Source organism: Guillardia theta (assembly GCF_000315625.1).
Source record: "Guillardia theta CCMP2712 unplaced genomic scaffold GUITHscaffold_23, whole genome shotgun sequence".
NCBI classification, from domain to species: domain Eukaryota; class Cryptophyceae; order Pyrenomonadales; family Geminigeraceae; genus Guillardia; species Guillardia theta.
The window spans coordinates 780966-791312 of record NW_005434651.1 but is presented as its reverse complement, the minus strand read 5'-3'; the positions used below and the strand labels follow the sequence as shown (position 1 = coordinate 791312).

At 56.7% G+C, this 10347-nt stretch overlaps 4 protein-coding genes across 4 annotated transcripts; 2 read left to right on the top strand and 2 right to left on the bottom strand.

The window, feature by feature from the left end:
* Positions 1-982: 982 nt before the first annotated feature.
* On the top strand, positions 983-2710 carry GUITHDRAFT_86182 (hypothetical protein; the record flags this gene model as incomplete). Its single annotated transcript, XM_005835102.1, has 9 exons — positions 983-1153; positions 1315-1389; positions 1539-1631; positions 1673-1750; positions 1937-2005; positions 2051-2091; positions 2135-2184; positions 2240-2342; positions 2385-2710. 8 exons carry the CDS (start codon positions 983-985, stop codon positions 2308-2310), a joined length of 648 nt encoding a protein of 215 aa, XP_005835159.1. The 3' UTR covers positions 2311-2342; positions 2385-2710.
* A 369-nt stretch (positions 2711-3079) lies between these two features.
* On the bottom strand, positions 3080-3634 carry GUITHDRAFT_106253 (hypothetical protein; the record flags this gene model as incomplete). The annotated part of the gene is made up of 4 exons (XM_005835101.1): positions 3080-3164; positions 3210-3285; positions 3331-3409; positions 3461-3634. The coding sequence occupies 4 exons, from the start codon at positions 3632-3634 to the stop codon at positions 3080-3082; spliced, it is 414 nt and encodes a 137-aa protein (XP_005835158.1).
* A 1587-nt stretch (positions 3635-5221) lies between these two features.
* Positions 5222-5755, top strand: GUITHDRAFT_106252 (hypothetical protein; the record flags this gene model as incomplete). The annotated part of the gene is made up of 1 exon (XM_005835100.1): positions 5222-5755. One exon carries the CDS (start codon positions 5222-5224, stop codon positions 5753-5755), a length of 534 nt encoding a protein of 177 aa, XP_005835157.1.
* Positions 5756-5863: 108 nt separating this feature from the next.
* Positions 5864-10180, bottom strand: GUITHDRAFT_106251 (hypothetical protein; the record flags this gene model as incomplete). The annotated part of the gene is made up of 5 exons (XM_005835099.1): positions 5864-5941; positions 5990-6034; positions 6085-6498; positions 6544-6637; positions 6687-10180. The coding sequence occupies 5 exons, from the start codon at positions 10178-10180 to the stop codon at positions 5864-5866; spliced, it is 4125 nt and encodes a 1374-aa protein (XP_005835156.1).
* Positions 10181-10347: the final 167 nt, after the last annotated feature.

The following is a 10347-nucleotide window of genomic DNA, read 5'->3' as shown; positions in this document are numbered from 1 at the left end:
TTGGGCGAAGGGGGAGGGAGAGTCAGGATGAGAGTGAGAGAGTTGTCATGGTGACTGCGATGAACGTGCAGCTGTGGCGAACTGTGGAGAGGAGCGACGTCGTGGTGCAAGTAAGAGACTTGATGGGAGGGAGAGCAGGGAATCTGACTCGCAGCAGGTGTTGGACTGCCGAGACCCTCTCTTCTTCCGCTCTTCCTCGCTAGAGAAGTTCGTCCACCTGATCTCCTCTCGCTCCTTGGTGCTCTGCCGCCCGATGTGCCGATGTAGCTGACTTCGCTTCAAGCATTTCAAGCCTGAAGACGCGGAGGAGGAAGAGCCTTCAGAGCGGAGGAGATGGCGGTCGGACGCTGCCCCTGACCCGGACGATGTCGTTGACGACTGGAAGTTTGAGGAGGAAACGCAGGGAGAGGACTTGATGGCGAAGGGCGTCAATGAAAGTAGAGTGGAGGAGGACGGGGAGCGTCACAGCCGGCCCAAGACGAACGTCCTGCTGCTGAACAAGGCTGATCTTGTACCAGAGGAAGTGAGAAGAGAGTGGGTCAAGTACTTTCAGCAGCAGGTGGCTATTCTTGCTGTGCTCCCCTTTTTTTGAAACTTCTTCCTCCTCCTGCAGAAGCTACCCTTCTTCTTCTTCAGCGCTGCTCCTGAGCGTGACAGAGATCCAGCTGCTGATGGAGGGAAGGATGAGCAAAACCGACACCAGGAGCAGGAGCAGGAGCAGGAGCAGGAGCAGAAGCAGAAGCAGGAGCAGGAGCAAGCAAAGAACGCTGAGTGGCAGGCGCAGGAGGGGGAGCATGTTATTCTGAGTACGTGAGGCAGGCACGAAAGCGAATTTGTTGATGTTTGCTACCGCACAGATGCTACCGGACTGCTTGTCGCCTTCGATGCGATGGCCAAGGATGGAGGCAAGGAAGAGGGAGGGAGGGAGGGAGGGAGGGAGGGAGGGAGGGAGGGAGGGGAATGGGGGAGGAGGACTCTTCTGATGCTGCTCTCAGCAGGGAACCATCAGCGGTTGACCGTTGGGTTCGTCGGGTATCCCAACGTGGGGAAGAGCTCAGTGATCAACTCGCTCATCGCCGCTGGGAGGGAGGAAGGAGATCGGAGGATCTCAGTCGCCCATGGCCCCTCCCCTGGAAAGACGAAACATCTACAGGTGCGGAGGAGGAGCAGGAAGAGGAGGAGGATCAGGAGGAGGAGGATAGGGAGGTGGAGGATAGGGAGGATAGGGAGGAGGAGGAGGAGGAGGAGGAGGAGGAGGAGGAGGAGCAGCAGCAGCAGCAGGAACAGGCTGATCCTGACTTGACCTGACTGCAGACGATCTTTGTAAGGAAGAACATCTGTTTGTGCGACTGTCCTGGCATCGTCTTTCCATCTGTCATCAATAGCAAGGTCATCCTTCTTCTCCTCCTGCTCGTCCTCCTCTGTCTCGTCCTTCTCCTTCTCCTCCTTCCCTCGTCCTTCCGTCCCTTGTCCGTCCCTCCCTCGTCTGTCCGTCCCTTCTCCCTCCTCCCCTTCTTCTCTGTTGACTCGGGGAGCAGGCTGATCTCGTTTGCAACGGCGTCTTGTCCATCCACACGCTCCGCGATGTCGTCGAGCCCCTGCAGCTTGTCTGCGAGTCTGTGCCCCGCAAGGTCACGCAGGAGGGCGGCGGGCGGCGCTGAAGGACCAACAGGTTATGGAGCGACACTGCGGGCTGGCGATCCCCACGAAGCTCAACACTCCCGTCCGAGCCAGGAACGCGCAGGACATGGTGACGCCCTCCCCTCCTGCTCCGCTCTTGCCCTCGAGCCTGACGCACCTCTTCGACCCTCCTGCTCCTCGTCGAGACTCCCGCTCCCCCTCGACCCTCCTGCACTTCGACTCTCCCGCTCGTCCCCCCTTCCTCCTCTGCTCCTCTGCTCCTCTGCTCCTCCTTCCTCTGACCTCCTTCGTCCAGGTCCGCGCCATCCGGCTGGAGCGACTGGGGCAGCAGATGATCTGCGACACTCCGGCCAACAACCAGAACGTGAGGGGGCCGAGCCTGCGCCCTCTTCCCCTCACTTACCCACAGGAAGTCTACACGGCTGACGACCTGCTGCGTATCCTTTGCATGTCTGCCCGCCTCCTCTGTGGGCGACTCGCTGACGACCTGCAGGAGGAGGAAGTTCTATCAGCAGAACAGCGGGAATCTTGACTTGCGGACGGGTAGGAAGAGGGAGAGGGAGGGAGGGAGGGAGGGAGGGAGATGACGCTTGTGCAGGAGGCATCATGATACTCCGGGACTACATCCAAGGTCAGCTGCAGCACTGGAAGCTGCCGCCGGGGCTGTAGAGGAACAAGGAGAGGAGGGCAGGGACCCGACGGTGAGGACGTCGAGGTTGAGGAGGAGACTGATGATGATGTAGAGTACAAGTATAGAAGCAAGAGGAGACACTATGTCGCTACTGTCTAAGGTAGCATGCGCCGAGGGAAGGCGAAGCGCGCAGAGCGCTGCTTGAGCTTTATCGACGGCGGGGAGGTGCCGCTGCTGCTCGCTCGGAGAGCCAGCCTGGAGGCGCTTCAGTGTCAAGGAAAGGAGGAGGAGGAGGAGGAGAGAGGAGGAGGAGATGGAGAGAGGAGGAGGAGAGCGGAGGAGGAGAGAGGAGGAGAGGCTTCAAGAAGAGTGCAGGAAGGGGAGTGGGAGGGAGGAAAATGAGAATACATGATGTTGAAAATGAAGTTTGCCGCGCTGATGGTGAGGATCCGCAAGTGGGAGGGCACAGCAGCGAAGTTGAAGAGATGAACCTGCACAGAAGTCATAGCCCTCCTCTCTCTCTCCCTCCCTCCCTCCACTCACAGGTATCCAGAAGCTCATGCCGCTGCGATGAGTTGGAAGGACTTTCTCCCGGAGCATCCGGACGGGGTGGAAGGAGCTGGGCTGCCGATGACCAGTCAAGTAGTCCCAAAGGTCGACGAAAGTGAAGAACGCGAGCAGAAACGTTGGACCCCAGAACAGCTGCGGTCTCGTCAGAATCGTCCCAACGTGAAACACGTCCTCGCCCTCGCCCTCGCCCTCGCCCTCGCCCCCGCCCCCGCCCCGCACTCGTACTTCTCCACCTCTTCACTTCACCTGGTCCATCAAGAGCTTCTCAGTCACCACACTCCAGCTGGTCCCCTTCCCCAGCACGGCATCCAACAGGCGCAACCTGAGGAGCAGTCACGGACGGGTCGGGGGCGCGTGCTCGTCCTACCAGGCATGGATCATGGGAGTACAGACGACGGACCAGACTGCGAGCCTTATGGCAGACATCCAGCTAACGGCAGCGCCTGCGGCTGCTGCTCAGCCAGCTCTCCGTGCCGCATCCTCCATACCCCGTGCTCGCTCGCGGCGCCTTGAGATCATCTGGGCCACGAGGTCCGCCAGGACGCTCAGGACCACCGCCGAGAGCATCTGAGGGAGGAACATGAGCCGTCGGAGCGACCATGTTGCTTCTCCTCCTACCTGGGCTTGTAGGGGTCGAGCTTGAAAGAAAGTCTTGACGGACTCAGCTGTAAAACCCTCAGCTGTTGGCGCGCAGAACTGGCAGTAGTCACCACCAGCATGCGCAAGTTGCGACAAGGCCGGATGCTCTCGAGGGGGCATGCTGGTGATCAACAGCTGCGAGTACAGGCACATGGCGCTGGGCTCAAGCACAAGGATAATCCAGCTAGATTGGGTTCAGAGCCTCAAACGGTAGTTGTTCTTGTAATAGTTCTTGTATCAGTCGAACTCACTGACTTTGTTCCTGTTCCTGTACTTGCTCTTGCACTTGTTCTTGCACTTGCACTTGTTCTTGCCCTTGTTCACGTCCTCGTCCTCGTCCTCGTCCTCGTCCTCCCCTGTCGCTGTTCCTCTCTAACTTGACGATGGAAAGCTCCTTGCAAGTCCTCCTTGTGCCCTTAAAAGTCAGTCCAGGTACAATTCTTTAAAACTATATTCATTAACGAAAAAAACTCTTTTCGCATTTTCCTCCAGATTCTCTATGGGGCCATTCGGTGGCCGTAACGTTTTGTAACGTATTTAGGATCGAAACGTTGACTTATTGGAACGTTTCGATCTCCTCCCCAATCATGGGTTAGCAGGAGTTTGTCTAAATTTAAGGCAGATCTTCCTTAATTTCAAGGAAATTAGGTCCAATCGACCAGAAATGAAGCTTTTCCTTTTGCATTAGCCTTAAAGTGACGGACTCCCTTCTGTATCCCTCCACAATCAGGTTAAAAGTGGTCACTGTCAGGTTAAAATCAGTGTGAACCACCTTATTACGAGCCATTTTTAGGAGGAATGTAGCTAAATTAAGTAGAGTTCGGCTAAACGATGGCAAACTCCGGCTAAAATAGAACATTCGATGAAAATGACTGGCAGAATCCTGTAAACTTGTTCAGTGCGATGCCACGGACAATGGCGGGGGGCGAGCGGGACCCGGGGACTCTTGAACGCTCATGCTACTAACGGAGCGGGATGCATGCCATGAGGAGGGATGCCATGCCATGATGGGGCGCGAGATGAAGAGGTCGCTCAGTGTTAGCGAAGCAACCCCCGGAGGTTCAATTGTACCATGTCCCGGTGAGTCGGATCCCATGATTCATTCTCTCACGGGTGAGGGCAACCGTGCATGGTGATCACATGGAACATGTCCGGGGGCACTGAGATGTCGGTCCGGGCCCGGAGGCCGGTCGGCCCGGCCACTGGCAAGTTAAGATCACCGATCGGATGTCGGGGAGCCTTGGAGCGTGCTGTATGAGGGGCTCGCTCTCGATGATGCGGCTACACGCTCACTACTGGCATCGAGGGTGGTTTGCCACTTTATCTACCCCATTGTTTCATATGGATAAGGGGGGTGATCACAGTGCTATGGATGACCCCCCACCCCCCTATTTTGCATCTGCAGGATGGCAGCGTGCATGGCGGAAAAGGGAGGAGGAACCGGGGTGTTGTCGTGCACATCATCGTCATCATCGTCATCGTCGTCATCTTCATCATCTTTGTCATGATCTTGACTGGCTGATCCTGTTCTCCGATCCAACATCCATCATCATCTTGTTGCTTCTCAGAATTACTGCGGCGCTACCAAGATCTCACAGAGGAGGTTGTGGTCGTCTTACAAGGATGAAGCCATTTCCTTGCAACTCCCTCCTCCTTTTCCTCCTCCTTCCCATTCTCCTATTCTCTCTCTTCACCCCACTTTCAGCCTCCCCACAAGGACGTGTCCAGGCCACACCAAGCATGCTCACACCCTGTCTCCTCGTTTGCCTGCACGGGCGATGTGCAGTACGACATATCCGAGGAGGGGGGAGGCGAAAAAATGAGCAGCCCACGAGGCTGGAACCAGAGGAGAAGAAGAATAAGGAGATGAAAAAGGAGAGGTACAGGAGGTACCGAGAGATCATGATGAAGAGCAAACAGTACAAGGCCGAGAAAAAAAAGAGCAAGGCAGAGTACGACAAGAAGAGGGAGGAGCTTGACGCGGAGTACGACAGCATCAAGTTGATGCTGACGCCGATCATGAGCTCCCAGACTAGTCGGCGCGTCCCTGGCTCCGTCTTCGACGAGATCCGAAAGGAAATGAGGGCCATCGCCGCCGAGCCCCCAAGGCAGTCGCAGGAGCTGACGGAAGAAGACAAGGCGTTTCTGCAGCGAATGAAGGAGAAGGACGAGGACGAGCCCGTCAACGAGCGGCTGGAAAGATTCAGGGCGACGCGGAGGCTGAGGAGGATGGAGGAGAGGAAGAGCAGGAGGGAGGAGCAGCAGGCGGGTTGATACTGCAACTGATAGAGAACCTGGCAAGATCAGGATAAATTTACAAGAGAAAATTGGGAAGCGAATGAAACAAAAGGCAAAACCAATGCGATATGACAACCATGCCGCTCACTCCCCTTCCCCATCCTCCCCCTCCTCATCCTCGTCTGCCGACTCCGTGTCTCCTCCTGTCTCGTCTGCCTCCTCCTGCACCACCCCGTCACTCGCTCGCTCCCAGCAGCTCCTTACCCCAACCTCCTGCGCCTCATCCGACGAGGACTCGACAGCTTGACTGCAGACCTGGGGAGCTCTCAGACGCAAGGAGCCGGGCAACGGCCGACCTCTCCTACCTCCTCCCCTTGCAGGTTCCGATGCTTCAGGTTCCCCAGCCAGAAGGCGGAGAGGCAGCCGTGGTTGTCGAGCATCGCCTTCACCTTGAAGATTATCCTCTCCAGGTTCTTCTTGAGGTAGGGCACGCTCTTGACCATCCTCTTCTCCTGCTGCACCTTCCCGTGCGCGCAGATGTGCTGGAGCACTCGCGTGCTGGTCTGAGCGAGGCTGGTCAAGTGAGGGCGCTGGGAGGGGAGGAAGAGGACCTGGAAAGTCTTGAGGAGGGGCTGGATGGTGTCTTGCTGCTGTTTGAAGCAGGCGTTCAACGACGGGACGAGCCTGATGAAGGAGGAGACGATCTTGTTGCCGAACTTGAGGCAGTGTATGAGGACACTGGAGTCCTCCCAGGTCTTGGTCAAGTTCACCAGCTGCACCTGGGGACGGTGAGGTTGCGTGCGGACAGATAGCCTACATCTTACAAAGCACTCTACCGCCGTTGTCAGCGTCGGGATGAAGCCGTCAGGCTCCGTCTTCTTGCCGGAGTTCTCCTCTTCGATCTTGGCGAAGATCGAGCTGAGGAGCAAGGTTAGAGCAGCATCGAGAACTTTCTCTCAACACCGACCACATTGTCTCCATGAGGATCGCAAAGAAGCTGACGAAGTTCTGCGACGTGATCGAAGGGTATCCGTCCACGTAAGTCACTCCCTTGCGGTGACTTGGGTCGATCTCGTACAGGAGCTCCTTGGTGATCAGCGAGACGCAGCTGAGGCTGCAGCTGGAAAACTTCACGTACACCTTGAGCAGGTTGCAGAGGGTCTCTCGCTCGGCTGGCTTCTGCGGCACGTCCGGCCACTTCTGCCGGAGACACCACAGGGCAAAAGCGCTGACCTGCTCCCGGAGCACCTCGTTGTCTCCCGAGGACGCGATGTTGGAGAGGAGGAACACGCAGGAGGAGGTCAGGGAGAAGGTTGGGAACTGCTTGACTGGCTCTGCAAAGAAGTTGAAGGCAGAAACTTGGTTCGAGGCCTCCTCCCCGCCCTGCCCTGCTGGAAACTCCTTGAACTTTGCAAGCAGGGGATCGACCCCGAGGCCGTTGGCCATGGAGTACTGGATGCACTTGTTGACGATAGAGATCAACATGTAAAGGCAGTCTATCACGGTTGTGTTGAGCAAGATTTCGTCGTTGTCTATGTCCATCGTCTCCTCAGAGGCTCCAAGTTGCTGTGACAGGTTCACGAACAGGGAGCGCATGGCTGGCCAGAGCTGCACGAGCTGGTCCAGGTAAGAGCCAGGCTCGATCCTCTTGATCCTGAGGTGACCGTTGGAAGCTTTGAAGAAGGGAGAGTGCTTCTTGGTTACCAGCACGTGATTCAGCTGACACCAGAGCTCCTGCAGAGCAGCGAGGAGGGCCTTGGGGGAGAGGAGAACGCCCTGGGAGTTGAGGATGCTGAGGGCGTCGAGCTCGAACTCTCTGAACGAGGTCGACATGGCGCGCAGGTTGTGCATCTCAGTGAAGAATCCGAAGGTAGAGGCCACCTGCAGCTTCGACTTGTTCTGGTGCGCGGCAGTGTTCCCGACACTCGAACAGATCTGGTCCGTCAGGCAACTTGCGGCTGATAGCTGCACCACTCCCTCCCTCCCCTCCCCGTCCTCGACTTGACTCGTCTTCTTCTGCTTCTTCGCCTTGACAGGCTTCAAGTTCTCCTTGTTCATCTCACGCTTCCTCCCCTCGTTCTGATGGCCGTTGGAAACCTCGTGCGGGCAGCTCCCGAGCCTCGGCAGGACCAGCGAGTGGATCCGGAGGATCTCATCCAACTTCTCGAGCATCTCCAGCAGCTGGTTGGCCCTGGTAGCGCACTTGGACCTCATCTCCTCCTCCTCCTGGCACCCGAATGCATTCAGCAGCTCGATGAACCAGTTGCTGGTGTGGAAGAGGAGGAGGGCGATCTGGTTGCGCTCGCTCACAGTCTTGTCTTCGAGGCTGTCCAGCACTTGCTCCTCGAAGAACAAGATCGGACAGCCAAGGAGCGCATCGATCCCACCGAGTTTGCCGTCGTTGGAGGCTCTTTCAGTCGTCTGCATCAGCCTCAGCAGCGCGCACATCTTCTGTACTGAGGTGTCTCCTGCAGTCCTAGAGTTGAGCATCGGGAGGAGCTTGAGGTAGACTTGCGCGTCACTGCCGTCTAGGTTGTAATCGAGTGCCACAGGGAGCGTGGGATGCAGAGCCTTCAAGCCTTCTGTCTCAAGGTTCTCGGGAACGTCGTCCAGAAATTTCTCCTCGAGCTCGCTGGTCAGATTCTCATTGATCCACTCTAGAGTAGACGCCTTCACCGCTACTTGCTGTCTTTCAGCATTGTCCAAAGCGGTCGCTAGCTCGTCGTACAGGAAGATGACAGAATGACTGGAGCTGGCACAGTTCACCTTGACCGTCTCAAGCAGACTGACAGCCTGATCGGTCCTCGAGCGCTTCGTCGATAGCTGGCTAGCGTGCTCCTCATCGGCCTGTGCGTTGTTGATCATGGAGAGAGACATCACCGCTGAAACTGCGCCAATGACTCCATGCTGCATCAGGCGAGATCGAGGACTTGACAGCAGCTTCCGGATGTGGATGAAGACCTCATCATCGAGCCTTGCGGCCTCGTTGTCAGCCGATGTTATGCTCAAGATGCTCAGGATCCGAAACAACTTGCGGATGTGCGAGTCTTTGAAATTCTCCAGGTAATCGAGAACTCCCTTGATGAAGACTGAGAACGGCCGGAGAGCCTGGCAACTCGATTGGGACAGGGTGAGCAGAACGTCCAGAGCAACGTCAATCTGATCATCATTACCGCCTCCAGTATGCGTCAGAATGTTCCCGAGGATCTCCTGGCGGGAGTACTCGTCCGAGAAACAATGGAACAAGGTGATGTACAGATCCCCACCGAACGAGGCCAGGTGAAACTCAGGGGAACGAATCAGCGAGTCAGCGATGAGACATGCATGTTTGAAGTGCGGTTTCAACGCATGCTTAAACTGGTTCACACTCTCTTTGACGAAAGTGAGGGTGAACAGCTTTTGCTCGACCCTGCTCTTGAAAACTCGATCGATCTCACTCTGTCTCCTCTCCTCCACCAACGATCGGATGACAACCAGGGCCCACAGATCAAACGGCTGGTGGTCCTCAGCCCGGGTCACCGACTTGATCTCTGACAGGAGCGCGGCTATGATGTACTTGCGGAACTTCAGACCTGTTGAGATTGCCTCGAATATCAGAGTCTCGTGCTGCATGTGAGAGGCCTCGACGGTCTGAGAGAATCGAACGCTGCCACTGACTGGAACGACAGAAACCGAATTCAGCTGCCTCCTGAGCTCCGACACTGTGCTTCTAGCAAACTCTGGAGTTGTAGATTGCAGCAGATATCGCACAACCATTGGCAGGTCGTGGCTTGAAGCAGATCGGAGCAAATCCTTGAGTTTATCATGAACGTCCAACAGCAGGGTGCTGTCCAAATTGAGGTTCGAGAGCACGTCTAGGACAGCGTTGGTACACTCGGGCTCTGTCTGCATGACATTGTGCAGGTTGGACACAACGCCAGCATGGTCACAGTCCATCACGATCTCTGGGATGATGTTGATGGCGTCCAGCCGGATGGCAAGGGGAGCGATGTCGATGAGCTGCAGGAGCCTCGACGTCAGGTCGGACTCGGGGTGAACTGACTCAATCCACTTCAGCTGGGAGAGGATGAGCCGGGGCACGCTCTCCCGGAAGGATAGCTCCTTGTCATGGCTGTCAAAGTACTCGGGGATCTTGTCGAAGAGTAGCTGGACCAGCCTTGGCTGAACCGCCCACACCCCGAGCAAGATCTTCACCAGGCAGTCGAGGCTCTGTGGGCCCGAGTGCTCCTGAGAGGGCCTGGCAGGAAGGAGCATCAGCTTCAAGTGCTCTGGATCCTCGACGAAGGTCTCAAGGCCCTGCATGAAGTCTGCCTGCGCGTTGCTGTCGTATCCCAGCCTCTTCTCCAACCTCTGCCGGATCGACCCCGGGGCTGCAGAGATGCGAACGCAGCTCTGCTCGAAATGGCAGCCTGCTTCCTCGATCAACTGCTGGAAAAGAGACTTGTCGCTGTCCGACACCATGATCGCGTTCTTGTCACGAGCAGAAGGCGGGGACCTTAACTTCACGACATGGCCAGCCACTGCAGGGACGAAGGATGTCAGGACGAAGCATGTGTAACAAACAGCCTTGTGCCCGAGATGATCATTCGCGAGGAAACACACAGTCTCTCTCTCTCTCTCTCCCTCCC